Source organism: Artibeus jamaicensis, unplaced genomic scaffold (assembly GCF_021234435.1).
Source record: "Artibeus jamaicensis isolate MK-2021 breed Jamaican fruit bat unplaced genomic scaffold, CSHL_Jam_final contig_387, whole genome shotgun sequence".
Lineage (NCBI taxonomy): Eukaryota > Metazoa > Chordata > Mammalia > Chiroptera > Phyllostomidae > Artibeus > Artibeus jamaicensis.
Genome location: NW_026521812.1, coordinates 15,915,973 through 15,941,283, shown reverse-complemented (window position 1 = coordinate 15,941,283; position 25,311 = coordinate 15,915,973). Strand labels below are relative to the sequence as shown.

The following is a 25,311-nucleotide window of genomic DNA, read 5'->3' as shown; positions in this document are numbered from 1 at the left end:
CCCTTTGCTTAAATTGACAAATTCAAAAATGTACAAAAGTTACAGCCTGCGTTTGCCTGCACACCTGAGAGTTGGCCATGCTAAGATGAGATTGATGGCTCTAACCTTGTCAGAAGTGACAAACTTTAGGACAGAGAGGTGGATACATCAGAGTACCGTGGCAGGGTGTCAGTAATGGAGTGGGGGTGGGGTCCTGTGGACCATATAGGCCTGAAGGAACATTCTGTAGTCCAGATTGGCTGGACATTAGGCTGTGTGAAGGGGATGTTGAGGCTGGGCGGACAGTGTATATCAAATAGTGGTGACGGAGGTTAGTGGTGCTGCTAGTCAGTAATGGATTCCTGAATGAATAAATAAAAGAATGAAGTGATGGGATTGCCAAGGGTGGATCCTTCTCTTACGTACTAAGCAATGGCCAGCCAGTAAGGATTCTCTCTAGAGGGGAATGATATGGGCTGAATTATGTCTGGAGAACATTATTAAGGATTCTCATTCCCACTCTTAGAATTAGCTTAGCTGGAAGGTTTGACCAAAGAACAGTAGCAGGATCTCTCTAAGGACCACACTCCTGCCTCTGCACACACTTCCATTAATGGATCCTGGTTGATCCCAGCATTAACACTTACTGAGGGATACTTTGTACCTCTAGGTTCTTCTAGCATTTGTAATTTCCAATTTTCTGAACGACTTTAACTGCTTGGAAGCCGTTTCTGGGGGAACCATGAGAGGAGTTATACTATATAAGACGTCCAGGACCCAAAGGATGTTGTATCGTTGCGATCACCCATTCCTACTTTGCCGACCAGCACCTTTCTGGGTCTTACACCTAAGTGTCAGTGGCAAACGCTTCTAAACCTCCAAACCACCAGGGGGCGAAGGAATCACTGACCCATCTAGCTCCCAGGCACGCGCTCTCTCTCGTCACGCCGGGCTTGGTCAAATCTTCGAAGGCAGAAGCCACGTCAGAGTTCTTCGCTGACCAATCACAACTGCCTATGTGCTGGGGGGGGTGGGGCTGGCAAGGCCGGAGGAAGATGGCGGTGTGGGCGAGGTGAGGTGTAGACAGCAGACTGGGGTTCAGGCGTGGGGAGCAGGGGGACGCGGAGGGATGGCTCGCGGCGGCCGCAGGGGTAGATAAAAAGCCATCTCGCGGCGGGTGTGGGAGGGAGGGTAGGACAGCCTGGCGCCACGAGAGTATGACGGGGCTGTATGAGCTGGTGTGGCGGGTGCTGCACGCTTTGCTCTGTCTGCACCGCACGCTCACCTACTGGCTCCGCGTTCGGTTCGGCACCTGGAACTGGTTCTGGCGGCGCTGCTGCCGCGCCGCATCCGCCGCGGTCCTAGCGCCGCTCGTCTTCACGCTCCGCAAGCCCCCGGCTGTAGGCAGAAACCGCCGTCACCACCGGCACCCGCGAGGGGGGCCGGGCCTGGGCGCCCCCCATCCCCGGCTGCGCTGGCGGGCGGACGGCCGTTCCCTGAAGAAACTCCCGGTGCACATGGGCCTGGTGATCACCGAGGAACAGCAGGAGACCAGTTTCTCGGACATCGCAAGCCTCGTGGTGTGGTGCATGGCTGTGGGCATCTCCTACATTAGCGTCTACGACCACCAAGGTGAGGCCTGGCGCGAGCGAGGAGGGGAACCGGGGCGTCTCCAACCGCGGGGACCTTCATATCCGGCAGGTGTACCCAGGGCTCACCGCAGACCCGCCAGCTCGGCCCCTTAAGTGCATACATATTACAGTGTTAACGCTTTCGAGGGAGGGAAGCTTTATTGGACACCTACTAAGTCTATACGTTTTGAAAATATTTATTCTTCATAATTCCCAAGTAAGGTAGGTGGTATCTGTATACCTTTGTTTGACAAGTGAGGAAGCTTGGTTAACAACATTCACTGATTTGTCCAAAGTCAAAAAGGTAGCAACAGATATATTGAAATTTTGGCCAGTTTCTGCTTTTCTACATATTTGCCCTTTTATTACGCTACCGTGTTTCTTCAGAGAGGTTCAAGACACTGATCTGAAGTCACAGTCAGGCTGTGGAGGAGTCATACTTAAGCTGAATGGTTGGGACCAGGTGGCCATAAGTTGAACTTAACTTATGGAAATTATGTGAGACTGGATAAGGGAGTACAGAAAACGCACACCAATTTTGGAATGACTGGGGTGGATCCGTGGTCCTCACTGGCCACCACTGTACTTGACACAGTAATTGCCCTCTAATAGTTTTGATTGAGGGAATTTTCACCATATGGATTTTTTGTAAATACCAGGTGGCTACAAACCTAAAGGATTGTGCTAATAAGTATTATTATCCTTGAAATCTTACATTTAATTCCCTGGACTCTCAGGCTTGCAGAGAGTAGGCACATAGTCACATAAATAACATGGTCAATAACAAGAAACGTTGGGAGTAGGAAGCTACTCAGGGAGCAGGAGAGATATTCCGAATGGAGGACTTGAGAAGTTCATGTGGAAAGATGGGATTTAGGGATTTAAGTCGGACACGGAAGAATGAGTAGAAGGTAAGGTTGAGGAATGCTCTAATTGCCAGGTTTGGGTTTCAGTCAAATCCTGAAAGCAGTGGAACTTCCTTAAAGATGTGGTGAAAAGAATGAGTTAGGAGTATTGGTATGAAGGACACAAACTAATGTTTTATTCTCTGTTCAATAACTTAAATTACTGGTATGCTCCTCAGACACTATATCGGATCTTCATTAGACAGGTGGTTTAAGTGTGGGTTTTTTTCAGAAGGGTGGGCTGAGGTCTGGCTAACTCTTAGAGGGTATTAGAGCAAACTTGGATTTGCCCTATAATCCTTCTTGGTAATGTGATGTCTGGTAGCCTGTCATTGTCAGTGACATCTGCCCTGTGGGGTAAAGTTTAATATATACTCCAGCTGACATTTCGTGGAACTCGCCAGAGAACTCGGCAGAATAGAAGTGATGTAACAGATAGATAGATAGATAGATTGCCTGTGAAACAAAATCAGTGAAGCAGAAATGACAGTTAGTTAAAGCCTGTGAGCTGTGTGGTGAATTGACTTAAAAGTCGATCACTTTATCCAGGTGAGTCTTCTAAAGCAAGGGCCTTTTACCTTCTAGTAGGAAAGAAAATGCAGAGCTAAATAGTTTAACTTGGGGTCTGCCTGCTAACACAGATTGTAATATTGCGACACTTCCTTGTTCCGGCAGTTCCGGTTATTGAATTGCTGGTGGAATTCAGAAGCATCCTGTGTCATATTCACTATAAGAAACCAATTGATAGTGAAAAGGAAGAAGTCCGGCTGACCAAATATTGACTGATAACCAAAAGGAATTTCACACAGCATTTACAGTGAATTAACTGAGAGCACTTGTGTCCTAATATAAATCTGTTTTAATTATTTCCTAAGGGACATTGTCTAAAATAAGAGACTCTCCATTTACCTATTCTTGGTTTTGATTGATTGATTCATTTATTCATTTACCAGGTGACAATTGGGCATCTGTTAAGCACCAGATACTATTCCAGACAAGTGGGTGCAGCAATGACAAAATAGACAAAAATCCATCCCTCTGTTCATGGAACTTAAATTTTAGTGGAAGTCTGACAAATATTATAAGTTAGTAAAATAAATAGTGTATTAGATCCTAAGCGTAATGACGAAAACTGGAAAGGGGGTAAAATGTTGAAAGTGAATGTTGGAGGTGGGTGGAGTTTTACTTTTACATAGAGTGGCTTAGGGAAGCCTCAGTGACTTTTTTTTCTTGTAAAGCTTTATTGAAATGATTTTGACTGTTTCCATATGACAACATAATAAAGGCAATCAATGACAGATTAATTTTATTTTGGAAAACTTCTGGCTTCTCCACCAGTCTGCAATGATCTCTGCTAAACATTTGTTAAATGTGCTATAAAGCCAGCCTGCTCTGACATAGAAATACTATATATTCTAGGAATTCTCCAACCAACAGTCTTCTACTCACAATGAGTAAAGTCCTGATAGGTGTGAGGGGGCAAGCCACGTGGGTGTGTGAAAAGTTCTGCTTTGCAGAGGAAGTACGGATTCGCCAACTTTACTCAGTTTTTCCTAGCAAACCTCCATTTTAGCTATTTCTATATAGACATTAAACTTAGAAAAAATTGTAATGCCAGGTTTATTGAGTACCTTCTGTGATATAGTACAGGGGTTCAATGAAGTACAAGAAATGGCGTCTCTGAAAGAGCCTACACTCAAATTAGGGGTAGCTGCTAAAGATTATTACAAGCAAATATATATATATGTATACATGCTAGTGAGTGGCATTCTTAAAATGAATATTCATTCTGATTATAATTGGCTCTAAATTGTATTTAATCCTTAGACTGAAAAAAATCCATTGATATTGCCCTTGGTTTGACTCCCGCCAGCAAACTGGTTCTTTTGTTTTTCATCTGCCTACAATATTACTTGTAATAATTTCTGCCAGCAATTCTTTTATCCTTCAGAAATTGGAGTTGTTTTCTTAGAAATTTCTTGAGCTCAGAAATCTAGTATGGAGGGAGACTTGACTATTTTTTTTCATGATTATAATTCAAGAAATGACTGGAACTGGGATGGTACAAAAATTGGAGTTTGGGGGCCTTTGGTGGTACAGTCGGAAGGGCACTATACCTGCCTAGGTCTCACTGCAGGTGTACCTAGTTCTGAGGTGCCTGCACGTGCATTAGTGTCTTCAGTGATAGGACCTGTTCGCACTGCCCAGCTGTGTTGCTGCCATGCTGGCAACCTTGCCGTAGGGCAGCAAGGTCTTGTGTTTTCAAGACAAGGTCTGTGGACCCTCTCTGAGTGAGTCACTGGGGATGCTTATATGCAATACAGATTCAACACAACTATTGATCAGACCGAAGGAAGGTATGGGACTTGAGCATCTCTGTTGTTATCAAAAAGATACATTTGTACCCTAAAGTGTGGCTCTAACACAGATATCCTTGCCTTACATCAAATTTTTCATCTTCTATGTACCTTTATATGAGTGAGGACAATCTGGGGTGACCCAGAATATTACTTAAGATAGGCTTGAGTGATCCAGAATATGGCATTGACTTCTATGTGAGAACTAGGTAAAAGACAAAGGAAATCTATTTTGTAGCTCTTTTTATTGTTACTTTCACAGTGGTAAATCTGTACAAGGTGGCTTATGAAACGGCTTTTGGGTACAGATTTCTCACCTCAGTCACGTAAGATCTGTCCAGTGTACTGCCAGCCTTCCCAACCTATTTGTCACTATTCTGTGCACCTTTTGCTTCATCCACAATCAGGTTCCTTGACGTTCCCTCCTCCCAAAGCTCTGGCTTCTTTTCCTGGTGAAAGCTTATCTACCTGTCCAAAGGCTAACATGGATCCTAATAAGTCCCTCCTAATTGTCACGTCATAGGGTTCTCTCTCAACTAGTTCATTCTTAGTCGTCTTCTGTCCTTGAATCTCCTAGAACTTTGTACATCTCTAAAGGTAGTTCTGTTTTGAAAAGTATTACTCATGAGTATATTACAATCTAGGATTGCCTTCCTTCCAAGATTGTAGTTTCCTCAGATGCCTCTAGTCCTCATTTTTGTTTCTATACAAGAGTATAGCTTGGTGTTATGTGTATAGTCAGTATGTATTCCTTAAATTGAAAGGAAGACTGCATTTTCTGTAACAATAATAATAAACTGAGTTGTTTCTTAACACAAATGCTGCCCAGAAGCCTTAAAAAATGGAGGAAAATTAACATACTTTTTCCTAGTTTACTTATTTGGCACACCAACTTGTGCTACCAGCAGTTATGATTTTATTAAGTAGTATTTTCCTTATTCTGAAATACAGAGTTGACAGAAGTGTTGAATATTGAAATATAAATGTCACTACACTTTAGTATAGCAAACAAGGGAAACCAGTACACGTGGCTTTCCTTGTTTGGTAACTCATTTAAAGGAGGGTTCTGTGCCTAACCTTCACCTTTGTATGATTCACTTCTAGCTCAGAATTTCACACTTATCCTAGCATTCTGGAATGTCCTTCTCCCCCTGTCCTGCCAAGGGCTAACTACCTGTCAGGAGGCTATGATAGATCCTTGTATGTCCATTTGGACTGTCCCCTCCTAGATAGTCTGTCTCGACTGTTCCAACCCCACTTGTGATGTCTTTGGAAAATTCTGTCCTGCTTTTGTTAACTTTTGAAAGGACCTCATTGTGTACCCTTCTATTTAACCACACTACTTGGTCAATGTATAAAATAAGCCTTACTTAATAGCCATAATTATTCTGTTGAACACTTACTGTGTACCAGATACAATGCAAAGAAGTACATGAAATCATCAGCAGTTTTATACATCAAGAAACTGAGACTTAGAAAGCAGGAACCCACACCTAACAAGGAGAAGATCTAGAATTTGAATCAGATTTTATTCCCAAGGTTTTGTACTTAACTATTGTGCTGTACTGACTTCTCTACTGGTGGGAGAATGTGACTACAATGCAATCACTTTTGGTACTATTCCTGATTGCATATGGTTATCTTAGAGCCTTGGTGAAGGGGTCCTTCTCTGCAGAAGAGGGACATAATTGGTAAAAGGTATTTAAAGGCAAGTAGAATTTTGTTCATACCACGATTATAAGTGTTCATCCTGTAAGTCATAGGACTCACTTTCCTTTTTAAACAGATGCATTTAACTTTATGGGGTTCCTGCTCTGTATGGAACTATTTATTTGCCAGGTGAGCAGAGCCAGTAAAGATAGTTGCATTTTTTAAGTGCTTAATAAGAAACTCTGAGGCCTGTTCATTTTACACATTTCTTTAGCTGAAGAGCTAGGACTTGAAACCCAGCACTCATTCCGTTAGACAGGGCCACCATCACACATACCTGCTCCCTTGCTACAACATGCTGATGCCAGTATAATTATTTTTGATGAGGTTTCCTGGAGCTTTCTCATGAAGTAAAACTGTTTAGTGGGTCATAAGATTTATTTTATGACTACTTCATTCATCTAAAATTTTAGTGGCAGTTTTTTTTCTAAATTTTAAATAATTGCTTTATAAGTGTATATTTTCCTCTCTGAGGTTTGCCTTTAGTAGTGTTATAATTTGATTGTTAGAGAATTGAATGAGGGTAACCATTAGGTAACTTACATAGATGTTTACTTTAAAGAGAAAAAAGGTAAGCCACTTTAATGGCTGCAGTTACTCATAAAGAGGTATTACTTTAATTCCACTGTTGGAGAGATGCTTCGTAACTAAGAGGTATTATTTCAGTGTTTATCTCACTTTTCTCTCCTTAGTTTCCCTTGTCCTTATAAATACTCGATGTTAGGTTTTTTAAAATCTGCTTTTATAGAAGGAAAGAATAAACATAGTAAAAATTTGAGTATCAGATTTAGAATATATATTAGTCTTTTAAAAGTCTAATTTTACAGAATTGTTTGTTTCTATAAAATAAAGGGAGCAAGTATTTAAGGGATACAGATCAGATTTTCTGGTTGAAAACTTGTCGAATTAAACTCCTTGTTACTTGACTTTCAGTTGAAAAAAGTATTTTGTCATGGCTTTATGACCCAGTTAATGTGTCATGCTTGAATGTAGTATAGGTAGTCTAAATATTGAAACCTGTAAGTAATTCTGCCATGTCATTTTAACTAATATAGTGGAGACTTTTGAAGACCCTGTGAGGCAGTGGAGACAGTGTATAACCTCCCAGTGGGCGGATGGGGCGCACACACCTGACTCCCTTTCTTTGCCCTGTTCTTTCTCCAGGCCCCTGGACATACATGGCTGAGTCCATCCCTTTGTCACTGCCTTTTTCTTCCCGGCCTTATGTCTGCTTCTCCTTGTTCGCCCCACTTCCAAATGCTTGTGCGTCCTAGAATTTTGTGCTCTATGTGTATGCCCTTTTCTCTCTGTTGTTCATTGTTCACTCTCTTCTAGGTCAGGGCTCCACAAAACGTTCTCTTTTTTCTTCAGATTTTTTATTTTTATTTATATTTAGAGAGAGAGGAAGGGAAGGAGAGAAACATCAATGTGTGGTTGCCTCTTGTGTACCTCCAAGTGGGGACTTGGCCTGCAACCCAGGCATGTGCCCTGACTGGGAATCAAACCCATGACACTTTGGTTCCCAGCCCACACTCAATCCACTGAGCTATACCTACCAGGGCTATAAAACTTTTTCTTAAAGGGACAGCTAGTAAATATTTTAGATTCAGTGGGCTATATCGTCCCTACATCAACTACTCAGCTCTGCTGATGTAGCCAGAAAGCAGCCGTGTGGCTGTGTTCCAGAAGCAGTAGTTTGCTGACCTCTGCCTTGCTCTCAGTTTCTCCAGTCTCAGAACATACTATTGCCTTCCAACCAGTTGATAAACTACAACTTAGATGTCACTTGTAAGTCTTCTCTTACACCATGTTCCACCTGCAGTCTGTCAGCAAGTGTCCGTGGTCTTACTGCTAGAATATATCCCAAATTTTTCACTTGTTTGGGTTCTCTATTGCAGCTACCTAAGGTTAAATTACTGTCTTTTGCTTGGATTATTGCTATAGCCTCCTGATTGGTCTTCATTTCTATTCTGACCCCTGTTCAGTAGCCCCTCTCCCTTATCATGGGGATCCATTCCAATACCCCCTGAAACTGCAGACAGTACCAAATCCTATATATAGACTATATTTTTCCCGTGTGTACAGTTAATGTGTCATTTCATGATCGGGATGGGAATATGTTATGAGAAATGTGGCTTGATAAGTGATTTTGTTGTGCAAACATAGAGTGTAGTTACACAAACCTCGATGGTATAGGCTGCTACACACCTAGTCTATATGGTACAGCCTGTAAACATACGAGCTTAGAAAAGGTGCAGTAAAAATCCAGTATAAAAGAGAAAGTGTGTGCGTGCGTGCGAGCTGGCGGGGCAGGAAGAGCCCTGGAGGAAGGCTCCCTAGGAGGGGAGTAGGTGTCAGGAGTGCGGAGAGAGGGAAGCAAAACAGGGAGAAAGAGAGGAAAGAGACCCAGAGACGTAGAGCTTGAGAGAGAAAAAATATATATAAATATATTTGATATATATATAATGAAAGGGAGAGAAGAAGACCGGGAGAGAAAGGAGAGAGGAAGGAACTGGACGGGGTGGAAAGAGACAAAGACAGAGGGAAGGGCAGGGGGTGTTCTGGGAGAGTGTGTGCTCGTGCCTTTGTGCAGGGAGTGGCAGGGCGGGCTCCTGACCCCTAGCCATGGGTAGACACAAGGGCTTAGACAGCATGCTGAGTCTCTTTTTTTAAATTTAAACTACCTAGAGCAGCTAAATTCAAAGCCATACATCCAGCTTTCTCTTTCAGCATTGCAATTAAACTTTTTGTTTACAGTCCATTTTAATCTTATGGGACCACCATCTTACATGTGACCTGTCTGTCACCGAACATTGTTATGCAGTGCATGAGTGTACATACCTGTGACACAGTTTAATTTCTAAGTTAGACACAGTAAGAGATTAATAATAAGAACTAACAAGAAAGTAGAATAACACTACCCTGAAATGAAAGTTATGTGAAGGTGGTCTCTCTCTCTCTGATGACCCATGTGATAACCTTGACTACTACCAGGTGACTAGAGGGTGGGAAGCCTGTACAGTGTGGGTAGGCTGGACAAAGGGATGATTTCATAGTTCTGGGCAGGATGGGATGGGATGGTATGAGATTTCATCAGGCTACTCAGAAAGGTAGCGATTTAAGGTTGATGAGTTGTTCATTTCTGGAATTTGTCATTGAGTATTTTCAGACCATGGTTGACCACAAATAACTGAATCCTTGGAAAGCAAGACCATGGGTAAGGGGGACTACTGTATAATCAATCCATTCTTCCCCCACCAGCAAAGTGATCTTTTTGATAATTCAAACTGTGAATAAAATTTCTGACAGGTCTTTATTGTACTTAGAATATTTCTGAGCTCGTGACCAAGGCCCTCAGACCTCTTCAGAGTCAGACCTTTGCGTATGTCTCTGATAATTCCCCTCTTTGCACTCAATTTCTATGTTCAGCAGTAATACTGGCATGTTTTGTCCTTGAATATGGTGAAAACCCAAATGCTAAGGGTGTTTGCAGTACCTATCATGGCAATGATTTTAGTTGGGGAAGTGTTGATTTTTGTATTTTAAGAGCTGAACAAAATCAGCAGACCTTTTTTGTTAAACAGTGTAATTATTTAAATAATCATGAGATTAGCCTCAACGAAGGATACATGTCATACAGGTGAAAGCAGGATACAGAATTTCATGTTCACATGTTCCATCCAGGGTTACACACGCATGTGGATGAAGGCTAGGAAATACTAAAAACTGGAAGTGGTTGCATTATCATGGCAAGGTGGGTAGACGGGTAGGGGACAGTTCTTTATTGTCTAAGCTTTGAGTATCTTACATAGTTTTTAGCATTCGAATGTAAAACATGTATTTCTTAGGATATAAAAAGAAGTAGATTTGACCTTCAAAGTATATAGTTAATGTTTATTAAGAAAACCCAAAAACATTATAGTCTTTCTGAGGTCCAGCTTTCCTAGCCTAATGTTTTATTCTTTCAAGGAAATTGTAAAATTTTGGGGCTCTTCCATATGTCTTATGTATATATATACACACATATATACACACATACATATATTTTATGCAGTTTATACTTGGAAAATTGAGAGAGAGCATATAAGATACACTTTTAGAACAAGAAAACAATGTCAAATTCTTTAAATTATTATTGCAAAAACTTATTTTATATTTCAAGTCATTCTTAAAGAATTTCAATAAATTCTAGTCCTAGGTTTTTTCCAAAGATAATGTTCATTTGTAAAAAAGTCAGTGGAGTTTAACTTTTTTGAGAGAAGAATTTGAAATTTAATAGTCAAGTGGATTTATCATTCCTTATTAGTGTCAGGAATAGTTACTGAACTGAATAATTAGAAACTTGGAGGCCTGGATTTCATGCCAAATTATTAGACTTCTGACCAAGGACAGTTGCTTGACCTTTCAGGGTCTTAGTTCCTCGTCTGTAAAAGAATGGCATGAAATACTTTTTGCCTCTTATTACAACTGTAATTCTGTAAAATACAGTTTTTTCAGAAATTTGAGTATTTGCAAATGTTTATCTCTTAGATCTGTTATTCCTGAATGAATATAGTCTCAATCTCCTTTCACATAAAATGACTTTGCGATAGTTTCTTTACTTTTATTATACCACTTTGGCTTTATTTTAGATTCTATGAAGGCAGACAAGATAGATTTTGGTAGGAGAAAAAGAATCTCCACATGAACTAGGATATTGCTGGAGGAATGGCCTACCGTAATCAGAGGCATGCTTATATCTTGTTGCCCTTCTTGTGGATCACGGGAAGGGAGCCTGTGAGCCTGTAGACTTGATTGTGAAGGACATTGTAAGCTGATAATCTCCTCCATGTGTACCTGAGATCAGTACCAGGAGTACAATCAGATTTCTGAATGGGGGTCAGGCTGTGAGGCAACCGGAGTCTTGCTGATGGCTGTCTCATCTGTGCATTTAGCATATCTCAGAAACTGTACTTTTTAACAATTGCAGTTCTTTATCCAAATCAGCTAGGACAAAGGTTCTGTTTAAAATAACTTTATGAAAGTCTTTGTAACTACGTCTCTATGTAATCTTATTTAACAGAATTTCTGCCTGTGTGCAATAAGGAAGTGTTTGCTTTTACTGTGAGAGGTTCCTGGAAACTTTAAAAATTCCATTCAGTGACATGTTCATTTGGGTTTTGTTGTTTTTAGGTGACATTTTGTGTACAGATAATTCAGTTTATTAAATATACACTGAACTCCTGCTATGTGGAAGGTGCCCTAGGGGAAAAGAAATGAGTAAGATACCAGTTCACAACTAAGTACAGTTTCGTAGGGCAGGGCTCAGTTATAACTATAATAAAAAGAAGAATATTGGTCTGTTAAAGAGTCTGAACAGAATGTGTGTATTTGGAGGTGTGAAAGTCTATCAGGAGGACCGGGGCACATCTGGCTGGGGTTGAGGATACGTGAGGTTTCAGCCGGCCTGTAAGAACTAGGAGAATGTTACCTGCAGCTGTGCAGGTAACATAATAAAGTGGAGGTTGGCATCTCTCCCTGTGTTTTTGAAGGAGTATAAGGCAATCTAATTTCCTGGCAATATGGCACTGTAGAGAAATAGAAAGACCCTTTATTTCATAAATATAAATTGTTTCCACCCGCCAAGCATGGAAGCATAGGCTGGAATGTTAACACTGCTCTGAGCAGCTTGTTCTTCAGTTCTTCATATGTAGGGAGCCGTCAAAGATATTCAAGTTGGAATGTGCCAGGATGGAAGATGTCTCCAGGGAAGATTAATCTTGGAGTCAGTCTAGTGATAAAGGAGAAGAGGCAGGAAAGACACATTAGACGGTGGTTGTAATATAAGGAAGACCTTTGCTTGTAAGGAACAGCAGGGACAGTGGACCGAGGGAAATGGGTACAGGAAGCATTACTGTGGAGGAGCAAATGGGTTCTGCATATTAAATCACCTACCGTCCCATCATTTACTCTTACGTTGCATATTCTCTTCCCGACCTTGTCCCTGAATACATGTTTCACATTCCACCCTACTCCACCCATTATTTAAACTCGATGTAATACAAGTGCTTGAGAGCTGTCTTTAAAAGGTAGGCTGCCGTGTTTTAGATATGTTCATTTTCAGGTGTTTATAGGACTTTTTGGTAGGATTAGATGTCTGAATGAACTGGAAATGAAAGAACCCAAATGCTGATCCTATTTTTACTGGAAATGTTAAGGTTTTGTTCATCATGGATGTTTTGCATTAATTTTAAGTTTTTAAAGATAATGTGTTGTTATTACTTGTGTTCATAACTGAGTTTTTGGCACCCTCTTAAATTTTCACTTCACTCACCCTGTCCTGGTCCAGACTGGTTTTAAAATCCTTTGAGGACGTAGGATCAGAGAAGGAGGAGCACGTGGACGGAAAGAGGGCTGACGCGCGGCCTGTGGTGGAGGTGGAATCTCGCTCTGGACACGGGTGTTACACAATGTTCTCCTTCGTCTTTCCCAGCCTAGAGTCTCAGGACTGCCAGTTTCTATAAGGAACCACTTCCTTAGCCCTCTGCTCTTCTCCATGTATATTTCTGTACCATTGGGCATTTTATTTATCATTTCTTGTGTGTATGGTGCTCACCTTACGGAGAATGACACACAGATGTCACCTTCTTATCTACATCTCCTTCCTCCATCTTTTTCTTATGTCACCTTCCCAGCCCCACACCTAGAAAATTCTTCTAATTCTTTAGGGGCCAGCTGAAAAGTCACTTAACCCTAAAGAGGCTTTCCCAACCCCGGCCAGTCTCTGTCCTGTTCTTTCAGTGGATGGTATTTGTTGAGTGTTCTGTACCAGGCGCTGTGTGAGCCCTAGAAAACAAAACAGGTAAGATCTACCCATGTGGTATTTGTATGACGACCTCTTTTGGGCATCCTCTTCTCGTTTCTCTGAATCACTTTTATGATAAATCCTCACCTAAATGTTCTGTAATGACCTGTGTAAAACTAAACTTATCTTTGTCTCCAAACCAGTTCTCTGTAGAATTTCCCTACTTAAAAAAAAAAGAAAAAAATATGTTCACATCTTCTGTTACCAAGGATTAAAGTCATGGAATTTTCTGTGTTCACCTCTGAGTAAAGCATGCTCTTCTTCCTGTCAATTTTTCCTTGGTCATGAATCCTTTTCCATTGCTCCATCAACTTGTGTATGGACTACCGCCGTAGTCTGCAGACCGGCCTGCACTGCACTGTTACCAGGTTCATTTTCCAGAAGACATAAATTTCCACACATTCCACATTGTTCAGAAATGGTTGATTACCTGTCCCCTTGTCCCTTTTCTCAGATTCTTTGTGCCAGCAGCATTTGTCTGTCTTCTGAGCATTCCATGTTTTTTCTTAAGCATTTTCTCCATCTAAATGTCCTTTCTGTTTTCTTCTCTCAAGTCTTGTTCATTTTACAGAGCCTTTCCCCTACCAAAGAAGACTTTTATCTTTGAGCTGCTGTTACACATTTACTACCAAGTTGACATTTATATACAGCATATTCAGCAGCTTCTGTGCTATTTTTTACATATCTACTATGTTCTCTCTCCCAGTTAATCTTTGAATTGTTTTCAAATCATGTGACTGAAAAAATAACACTTGGCAAAGGCCAACAAGGCAATGGACACTAGAGAGTTGGCTTCACTGAAAATAGCCACAATATTGCTATTTGTTTTTAGTTAGAGGTCTTTATATTTCGATATTAAATATATATCACATAAGTTCCCTCATCCTTCTTGATGACATGATAGTTCAAGTTTTAACTCTTCTGTGTGTGGTTGGAGGATCAAAAACAATTTTATAATGTATATTTCCATATTTGGTTGAATTCACTAAATTTTGTCAGTATGGTTTCTAGACCATCGTGGCCATTTATAAATCGTTGGACCAGATCCCTAAGGACATTGGGTCTCAGTTTCTTAACCTGTAAATAAAGTTGTTGAATAAATGATCTCTTAAAATTTCTTTCTAGGTCTAAATGTCTATCATATATATATTGACAGTAAGTATTTACCCCCGTTTTGTTTTTGTTTTTGTTTTTGACTTTAGCCTAAAGTCAAGCTCTTGTGTTAACAAAGTTTTGTTATAATTTCATTTCAGATTCTAGTTTAGAATTAGTCATCACTACTTCATTTGGAGTATGTTCAGTTCTGGATCCAGCATTTTTTTAATAGCAAACACACTAATTATTAAAGAGGATAAGTTACTCTTGTTGGTATTTAATTGTTTGTTGTTGTTGTTTAAGGTATTTTCAAAAGAAATAACTCCAGGTTGATGGATGAAATTTTAAAACAACAGCAGGAACTTCTGGGCTTAGATTGTTCGAAATACTCAACAGAGTTTGCAAATAGTAATGACAAAGATGATCAAGGTAAGTTTAATGTCAGATTGAGTAATGTAGGCAGTTGCGTTTCGTGGTCTAACGTAAATTCTGCCACTCGTTTATTTACTCATTTTGCCCTGTTTTTGTTGTCACCATCTTTAAACATCAGATTTAGACTTTCCTTTCTTTATTTTGTTAATAATTTTCAGGAAAAGATAAAATCATGACTTTTGCCCTGGCCAGTACGTCTCAGTTTGTCGGGCGTTGTCCTGCAAACCGACATGTGGCTGGTTTGATCCCCGGTCAGCACCCATTGCCTGGATTTTGAGTTTGGTCCCAGTTAGGGAGTGTGCAAGAGGAACTGGTCAGTGTTCCTCTCTCACATTCAGTGTTTCTCTCCTTCTCTTTCTCTCTTGAATCAATAAAAAGAAAAAATAAATAGTGACTTTCGTAGATATTAAAAATGCACACATGTTAAAGATTTCATTTAACTCATAAGCCACCAGAAACCAGACAGATTTTATAATAGTTCAAAAGACAATTCAGCCCTGGCTGGTGTAGCTCAGCGGATTGAGCGTGGGCCTGTGAAGCAAAGGATCACAGTTCAATTCCCAGTCAGGGCACATGCCTGGGTTGCAGGCCAGTTCCCAGTGGGGGACACATGAGAGGCAACCACACACTGATATTTCTCTCCCTCTCTCCTTCCTTTCCCCTCTCTCTGAAAAAATAAATAAAATATTTTTTTTAAAAAAGAGAATCTAAAGAACAGACTCATTGCTAGATCCGGAATATTGAAATGGTTTTTATATGGGGTTGGCAGGAACCTCTACAGAGCAGAATTGGCATTGCTGTCACCTAGAATCCTAGCAGTTGTAAAATGATAGCTTTGATAGAATCATAAATTTGATAAGGTGGTATGTGCTATAGATTGCATGTTACATTAAACTACATTTTTTGTCTTTAATCTTTTTTATATGTGTTTAATCTTCAATCTTGTGTTATACTAACTGTACTATGACTGTAGATGCTGTTTTAGACTTACAGAAATTTTAATATACCCTATATGTAAAATTGCTGTTTGCTGGAGGATTTATTCACAGATACAGGTCATTCTGAGTACTTTAAAAAGAAGGCGGGATATAAATATCTACACAAATGTGATGTGTGGGTTCTTTCGGAGGAAAGTAGCTCAAGTGTGTTTTGATATGGAAATTGAAGGGCTTAAATTATTCCACTGTACAGTAAGAATGATACCTTTATTTTGGCCTGAACTTACGTATCTTGAAACTGATTTTGAAATGTATCTGGACGATGTTTTTTAATGTCTTGTTTGTGTTTTCCTCCAGTTTTAAATTGCCAATCAGCGGTGAAGGTCCTGTCCCCAGAAGATGGAAAAGCAGATATTGTTCGAGCTGCGCAGGAGTTTTGCCAGTTGGTAGCCCAGCAGAAGCAAAAACCCACAGACTTGGACATACCGATGTTAGACAGTTTACTTAGTAAGTTGTTCATATTTGTTTTTAGTTTTGTCCCACAGATATACAGTGTAAAGAAGAATATCTGGGTTCCTTTCACATTCTAAAGCCTGATTTTGTTGTTGTTATACATGTTATATTTCTGAAGTTTAAAGATCCTGTGTGGTGATGGTTTTGAAATAATGAAGTTTGTAGTCAGCTTGTTAATGGCAGAAAAATGGCACCGCGTGTTTACTTCGGTTCAGCAACCTCAGTTCTTGAGATCTGCTTGAAAAGAACTCAGAGCCAAGGAACTCAAACTACGAGGTCTGTCCAGAAGGTATCCTGCTGTGTAATAGGAAAAAGAGAGACATTTATTGAAGAAGATACCAGAAACTGTACAGAGGACAATGACACCTCTCTGTCCCCTTCAAAGTAGGTACCTTGAGACCTCACACAGTTCTCCCAGTCACCATCAGTTGCCCCATCGTATTTTCCCGAATGTCATCCATTGTCTGAAATCTCTTCCCTTTCAAAGATGCTTTTAGTTTTGGGAAAAGCCAGAAGTCACGGAGCACTAAATCTGGGCTCTATGGGGGCTGAGTTACCTGGGTGATTTGATGTTTTGCCAAAAAACTGCTTGAGACGTGATGCATAAGCTGGCACATTCTTGTGATGAAGCTGCTAATTATCAGATGCCCATAGTTTCTGTGGAGGAATATTCAGGCTTAACCAGAATTTGATGCAGAGTCATTGCTCTACTCACTCAGTCATTTTGAATGCTCCAGCCACACAGTACATATGCTCACTCAGTGGTGTCTACCACCCTCACTGACTAGTACAATGAAGTCCTGTTGCTCATGCATGCATATTCCAGTCCACTCGCCTTGGTGCCAGGTCACATTGGTGTCGCGCTAACTGTTCCTGTTAGATTAACAATGGCTGGACTTTTTCTGGACAGACCTTGTATAAGGGAAAGTTTATTTACAAAGTTACAGTGGAAATAGAAGGCCCTTGGAGCTTAGACATGAGAGGGAGAGAGATGTATATCTGGGGGGACAAAAGTGGCAGAAGAGGGGTGGGAGCACACCCTTGGGGAGGGAGGGAGGTGGGGAAAGGCAAAGGCATGTTTCTTAGAGTTGCACTGGGTCCTCTTGAGTGTCTCAGGGGAGGATCTTAACATTCATCAGCTTTCGAGGTGCGCCCCTTTGTGGTCTCCAGTGATTGGTCGGCACCAGAGGGTCATTGGTCAGTACACCTGGTCCTGATTTTTTGCAGTATGTCAAATATACCACTGAATGTGTCAGGTTATACCAGATTTAACATTTTATTTCTTTTTCTTCACCTGTGTATATAAAAGCCTTTAGCTTGTTTATTCTGTCCACTGCACAGTAGGAACTTTTTGCCTTAACTTTGTGCTCCTCCTGTTCATAGTGTTGTACCTTGGTCCTTTTGAAGAAAGCCATACTTCCAACAAATTCATGTCCATTGATGACTTCGGTAGTCATAACATTTTAGATATACGGTTTTTGTTCATTCACATAGGGTCTTCACTAACCTTAGTTATTAGTCATACATTTCTGTCTTATGTACTTTGGAGAAGTGCTACAGTATTGAGCCCAGGTGTTGCCTTCAGGGGTTGTGTGGGCAGATGATAGACAAAAATGTGCGTGTGCTGTAAGTTACTAACTTGGCAGAAGCAAACCCTCTGGGTTTGTCACTCCCAAAAGTTCCCTTGTGACTGCAGTTGATCTCACCTCCTGCCCCCAACTTGAAGCAACTGCTGATCTGTTTTGTGACAATAGTTTAGCTTCTTCTAGAAATTTTATATAAATAGAATAATGTGTAGTCTTTTATGTCTTGCTGTGTTTACTCAGCATATTTTTGAGGTTTGTTCATATCGCATGTATTAGTAACTCATTACTTTTTGGGGGGAATAGTACTTTGTTTCATGGATGTACACATTTTGTTGATGTCATTTGGTTTGTTTGAATACTGCTCTTGTGACCATTCACCTACAGGTGTTTCTGGGTCATGTTTTCCTTTCTCTTGGGTAGATAACTTATAATGAAATTGCTGGATTATGTGGTAAGTGAATATTTAAGTCTTAAGAAACTCCTAAACTGTTTTCCAAAGAAGCTCTACAATTTTACATCTCACCAGCAAAAGAAAAAATAAAGGAACTGAGATTCCCTACATACTTGCCAAGATATAGTATTGTCAGTTTTGGGGTTTTTTTTGTTTTTTTTTGTTTTAGTTTTAGCCATTCTAGTGGCTGTATAATAGTATGTTGTGGTTGTAATTTATATTTTTCTAATGATTAATGATATTGAGCATTTTTCACATGCTATTTGTCATTTGTTTAAATCTTTTGCCTATTTTTAATGGGTTATTTGGCTTATTGCGTTTTAAGAGGTCTCTATCTTCTGGGTATAAATCTTTTCAGCGACAAGATGTGATTTGGAAATACTTTCAATTCTTAGCTTACCTTTTTCATAATGGTTTTATTAAAGAATTTAATTTTTATAAAGTCCAGTTTGTCATTTTTTTTCTCTATGGATCATGCATTTGGGGTCACATCTAAAAAATTTTTTCCTAATTCAGAGTCACAATTATTTTCTCCTGTATTTTCTTCTAAAGTTTTTATAGCTTTAGCTATTATATTTTAGTCTGTAATCCATTTTGACCCAATTTTTGTGAATGGTATGAGGTACAAGATACCAGTTTCTCTCTCACCACCATTTCTTGAAAAGATGAATCTTTTCCCCTCATATTACTGCAGCTCCTTTATTAAAAATCAATTTATCATAAATGCGCGAGTTTATTTCTAGGGTTTCCATTCTGTCCCATTGGTCTGTATTCTGTTCTTACAGTGCTGCACTGTGTTGATTTCCATGACCTACCGTGGTGCGCTGTGAAATCAGGCACTCTAAGTCCTTCACCTTCGATATTCTTTGTCAGGTTTTCGTGGTCGTTGGTCGTTTGCATTTTCATACAGTTTTAGGGTCAGGTTGTCAGTTCCTCACCCCTCCTCCCCAAATTAAAAAAAAACCTCTTTTGATAAGGACTGAATTGAATCTATAGCTCAGTTTGGGGAAACCAGCCAACAATATTGAGTCTTCTAACTTTTGGATATAATATATCTCTCGATCTATTTGGGGCCTAATTGTTCATTTAACCATGTTTTGTAATTTTAGCCCCTGACTGGCGTGGTTCAGTGGGTTGGGCATTGTCCCACAAAGCTTGGGCCTTGTCCCTCAAAGCAAAAAGTTCGCTGGTTCGATTCCCGGTCAGGGCACAGGCCTAGGTTGTGGGTCCCGTCCCTAGTCGTATACAGGAGGCAGCAAATTGATGTTAGTCTTTCACATCGATGTTTCTCTCGCTTTGTTTCTCTCTCCCTTCCTATATCTCTAAGAAATAAAAAAATAAAATCTTTACATGATGTTTTATAATTTAGGATATAGGGTTTCTGTTTCTATTGTTAAATTTATTTCTATGTGTTTCATTCATTTTGATACTGTGGTTAATGGGATTATTTTCTTTTTTTATGTTCAGATTGTTGGTACTATATGGAAATACAATTGGTTTTTTATTATTGATTTTGTGTCTTGCGACTTTGCTAAAATTTACTTAATGGTCCTTATAGTTCTTTTTGTTGAGTTTTAGGGTTTTCTAAGTACAAGACTGTATTGTCTAAATAAAAATTACCACTGCTATCTTTGCTCTGTTTTTCTATTTTTAATTTTATGTTTTTTGTCTGGCTTTCTGTGTCCACATAGTTTAAGGTGTCTAGCAATAATCTGCACTCTGGTTGTGTTCAGAACCCTAAGTTGGTAAGGTTTCTAAATCTGTGTGTGATGTTGGATCTGCGTGTGCATTCAAGTCAGTTCCCAGGTGGCTTTTATATTTCACTGGCCTTTCTTGTCACCCTGCATGAGTCACCCTTCCCTCTCCGTCCCATCTTCCTCCCTCAGTGTGTGCAGTTTCCCCATCAGCCATGAATCTACAAGAGCTTATTTGAGCCCTTATTTCCAGGATCTCCCTGTTAGATTTCTGGCCATTATACTGCTTGCCCTCACTGGGGCTGCATCCTCAGAGGAGCAGCACTGTGGGTTTTCCTTGAGTTTTTGTCACTTTTAGCAAGGGAACCAGTTTGTCCCCACCCCCTGCATGCAGCATCCAGGTCCAGGTCGGGTCCCTGTCTATGGGCTGCGAGCAGCAAGCCTGCTGACTTTTTGCTGGCAGCCCTGTGCTGGTGGACCGCAGTTCTCGCCCATGGGTTGGCTGGGAGGAGAGATGTGAGCGTTGGGGAGCATCCCAGGCAGGAAAGCCCAGCCAGGGCGCTTACTCTTCTCAACTGGAAGCTCTAGCTGCTATTTTTCATTTTCTTTTGTTTTTGTAAAGAATAAAATTCTGCTGCTGTTTAGTATCCAGTGCCCCTAAGTAATTGGTTTTGTCTAGTTTAATACTTTTTTTTAAGAGGATTTATCACATCCTTCATACCACATTAACAGGAATCCCTTCTTGTTATTATTATTACTGTATTTTTAATAAGAGGATTTCCTTTTCAGCAGACAAAGGAATAGTGTTCTACTTAATCCATTCACTCTATCAACATGGACTTTTAAAGAGACTTTCTCATGAAAATAATTCTTTATTACTACTGGATGGACCTGCCCAATGTAGTCTCTTTATTTAACAACTGAAGGAACGTAGCCCTGGAGGGATTGCGTGACAAGAAAGTTAGTCACAGAACTTAGGTTATTAGAAACTGTCGGGACCTGGCTCTCTTGGTTTATAGCCTCTTTTATACTAGTGACTTATTTGAAGATTTATTTTACAGGAGTTCAGATATCTTTAAGTCCCCCACCCCAGCCTTTTTTTTTTTTCTTCCAGCCAGAAATAGCTTGAAAGCAAAAAACGGCCACGGCTTTGTCTCTTTTTCCTCTTCCAGGGGTTTAGGCTCTGGGGAACATTGAGGACGTTTGCACTGTATTGTTGGGGGTTAGTCTTTCTGGGTCCTTAGCTATAAAAGTGAGGGGCATGGGGGAAGGAAGGAGAGTAGATACTTTTAAAGTTTCCTTTCTTCTGAAATTGTTTGCCTCTGACCAGAATAAGCATCTGTACCCTTAAAGCATTGTGGTCCCTGGGATGCCCTGAGAACATTTAAATTGAGTCTTACAAGGTGAGTCTTCAAAGTGATGGAGTTTAGGGGGAGGATGGATGCGTGCTACCTGTAGGGTTTAGGATGGTAGTTGGGTTATCCTTCTTTATCAGGTGGTCAGTCCAGTTAAATGAACTGTAGAGAACCCACATTTGGAAATAACATCAATATGAAAGTATATGTTGGGCAGTGGGACGAGGGGATGGAAACATACCAGTAAGGCATCTGAAGAGAACCGATACTCACAGCGTGAGAAGCCGATTTGATAAACAGGTTTTGCTGCAGGTCATTTTGTGTGTAAGCAGTGTGTGTTAAGTTTGTGTTTATTTCTTTCCAAGGTTCAAGTGGGTTTCCTGATCCCGATGTAGTATTGAAGTTTGGGCCCGTGGAGAGCACATTAGGCTTTCTTCCCTGGCACATCAGATTGACTGAGATTATGTAAGTAATGAAAAGTACTGACGCTGGTCAGTTCAGCAGGAGTTGCTTGAGCCCCACGCTGTACTAAGGTTTAGTGGGCATGCCCAAAGCATTATAATCCTGGACCCCTGGCTGCATGTTCACTTTGCCTTTAAAGTCCTCTTCACACTGTCACTGTCCCCTTGAACAATTGGACGTGGTGGAGAGAAACACTGTTCATGTTCTGGTTCCTCACCACACGGCTTCAGCTTGTCCGCAGGCAGGGCTGCGATGTGTCTCTGGACAGAGATGAGTTTTTGAAGTGAATTTGAGTGAAGTTCTTTATTAATGTATCTCCAGTTTTATTAATCCAAGCTTATGCTTTAAGAGGTTCTGAATCTCTGTCTCACTGCAAGTCACTTTTCTCTTCTGGTAGAGAGATTGCTTTTAACTTGAACTGTTTCACCGTGAGTGTAACAGTCATTTAGTAGAAATGGTTCACGTTCTCTGTGCCTGTGCATTACTTTCTTCTCCCCTTAGCCCCTTTTTGGTCATTACCCTTCTGGTTTCCTCTCCAAATCATAGTATGTCATCTGATTGCTTTCTCCCCCTTGTGCTTTCTTTTCAGTTCTTTGCCTTCCCACCAAAACATCAGATATGAGGACTTTTTCTCAGCACTTTGTCAGTATGCAGCGTGTGAACAGCGTCTGGGAAAGTAGTGATCCCTGGTTGCATAATACGACTTCGGGCTTTGGAGAAAAGGACCCAAGTGACTGATGTTTACAAAGCACCTACGAAACCCTGTACACATCTAGTTCATAATCCTCATAATTTATCAACAAACACAAAAAAGTGTCTTACTTGAGAGTAAGTATGTGTGAGTGTATGTGCGCGTGCGTGCGTGTGTGTGTGTGTGTGTGTGGAAATAAACTTACAAATGGGAAGTGGTGGAGAAGGGAGTGCGTGGACTTGCACCTGTAAGCAAATAGCAGTGATGTTGTAGGAGCTGAATTTTCAGCTTTAAAAAGGCTTCAGCCCCACCTACTTCCCTGCTTTTTCAGGGAGAGGAGTGGGTGTTTAGAGCTGTTTGATGATTATTTGGGGGGGAGGGGAATCTTTTTTTTTTTTACTCCTTCCTGGTGACCAAACTTTAATTTTTAAGAATAATATTTGACTTATTAAATGGAAGCTTTCTAAGTTTGAGGGATGTCTGGAGGAATGGAGTTCTGCATCGTTCACATGTTAAACACTTGCTCACCTTTGGAGCGGAGGGAACACCTGTTTTCAGATATCCGTCCATTTTCATCTCATCGTTGTCAGACAGTGTGTCTTGGGCATATTGATCTGCTGTCTTTGTTCTGGGGCATGAGAATCATCTGGAAAAGAACTCTTACAGCACTGAAATGCAGAATTTTAAAAAATAAATATGACGCAGTCCAAAAAAGGTGAAGAAGTTGTAACCTTAAAAGTAAAGGTAGAAAGTTTCCTAAAAAAAGAAAGAAGGTTTGGATTTTCTTTTTTTTGTTTGATGGGCAGTGTGCTACATAGTATCCAAAGTTGGTTTAAAAATGCTGCCATTAACTCTGTTTATTTAAAATAAATATTTGAGGGAAGTTACAAGGCAGCTCGTTTCCTGAGAGGTACCTGTCCTCTGGTACATGTAGGACCACGGCAGCACCCGGGACTTGCACTCAGTAAATCCCGAGTAGGAGTGATGGGCGTAACAGATCGCTAAGTAAGGCTGAAGCCTGTGTGGGTAGTAGAACATCACCAAAGGCTACAAAAGTAAATTAATTTTACACGTTCTCTTTCATGACAGCAGAGAACAGCACTGGTTCTGTTATTTTTTAGATGAATAATTTTTGATAGATGTTTCATATTTCTTTCCTCACTGATGATCCTTGGACAGAAACCATTCTTTATATTTGGACTGTTTCAGAAAAATCTTATCAACACGTGTATAATAATTACCTAAAATTGTACGTTTGGAATGGGGAAGTTTAAATACTAGGTCTCAGAAGTCTGAAAAATAGAAGGGATAACTGGATTTGTAAAGCGAGGTCTGGAATTGCTTGTCAGATTCTGAAGATATGAAGAATAAATGTTTCAATTTTAGATTACAAAACCCCATTTATGATTTTAAAAATATACTTGAAATAAAACGATTAAATTTTGATTTAGTGACATTACTTTGCACTTCAGAATTCTTCGTACATTGTAAGACTTTTTTTTTTAAGTCAGCTGATTGCCTAAAGTTTTGTGTGAAGCTACAGCACGTCTCTAAGCTTTACCAGAGATTTTTTATTTCTGTTCCCTGTACTGTGATCCATATCCTGTTGAGGCTTTTCTTGGAGGGCCTTAGTTTAAGACTGAATTTATGCCTTTTATAAATACGTGTCTTTTTTAAACATTCTGGAATATGTATAGCTTTAATGAATTACATTTTGGGCCCAACTGAAGTGATTTAATATTTGTAAAATGAAATTAGTAAAATAAATTGCCCACTGGAATATAGCCAAAGTTGCTGAAGGTTTAGTAGTTGTCTTTGTACTTTATTTTCATCCATTTTATAGCAGGGTAGTGTTACACGTCTGAGTAAATCTATAACCTGTGACCTGAGTCTGTTATAGTCCTGGGGAGAGTCCCTTAAAGTAAGTCAGTAAAGATTCTGAATTCAGATAGAGGCATTCCAGACACTTCTTACGAGTTCAGTTACTAGTACGATCTCCACAACTTGAATGGCATGGGTCATTCTGTAATTCCTGCCAAAATTATCACTACTTATGCATTATCAGGGCTTCCTTAGTGCTCCCAAGAAGAAATGAAATTTTTAAGTGTGTTTTGTTTTTATGTCTTTTGGGGGATATTATCTTTAAATTGTTCCTACTTGACATTCCCCCGCAATGGAAAAGTTATCAAATTAAACCTATACTGTGAGCGGCAGCTTGGAGCATAGCAAGAAGTCAGAGGGTTTGAATTCCAGTCCCAATTCTGGTTTGGTTTGGTTTGGTTTGGTTTCTTAAAAGGGATCACTGTTAAAGAGTTTGAAAGCTGGTTTGGATGTGAGTAGCCAGTTGTGGTACATTGTTACTAAGACTTAATAATGCCTGTTAAAAGAGAGACTTGTCGGTCAGTGCCAAACACACTGTGCATATCTACAGTTACTCTTTGAATGTACGTTACTTGACAGCTCCCTCCCGTTGTGTGACGGACGGCACCGTGTAGAGTCAAGTCCCTGTGATGTTTGTATGGCTGTAGGCTTTGGTGACATGTAAATAATGTGTAAAGCAAGTTTTTATGATTAAGGAATCAAATTTATTGAATTTTATGATTGAAATTTGAAATTTAACATGTATGAACAAAAACAATAAAAGAATATACTCTTTTCATGGACTATA

General features: G+C 40.1%; 1 protein-coding gene across 1 annotated transcript; it reads left to right on the top strand.

The window, feature by feature from the left end:
- Positions 1-1,021: 1,021 nt before the first annotated feature.
- On the top strand, positions 1,022-25,311 carry NUS1 (NUS1 dehydrodolichyl diphosphate synthase subunit). Its single transcript, XM_037158111.2, has 5 exons — positions 1,022-1,611; positions 14,825-14,950; positions 16,249-16,398; positions 21,856-21,955; positions 22,542-25,311. The coding sequence occupies exons 1-5, from the start codon at positions 1,197-1,199 to the stop codon at positions 22,630-22,632; spliced, it is 882 nt and encodes a 293-aa protein (XP_037014006.1). The 5' UTR covers positions 1,022-1,196; the 3' UTR covers positions 22,633-25,311.

What these genes read in the sequence shown, in the direction of transcription:
- NUS1 (XM_037158111.2), top strand. Translation starts at nt 1,197, where the DNA reads ATGACGGGGCTGTATGAGCTGGTGTGGCGGGTGCTGCACGCTTTGCTC. An exon ending in TAATGACAAAGATGATCAAG is followed by an intron (nt 14,951 to 16,248) that starts GTAAGTTTAATG and finishes GTTTTCCTCCAG; the next exon opens with TTTTAAATTGCCAATCAGCG. An exon ending in ATCAGATTGACTGAGATTAT is followed by an intron (nt 21,956 to 22,541) that starts GTAAGTAATGAA and finishes CTTTCTTTTCAG; the next exon opens with TTCTTTGCCTTCCCACCAAA.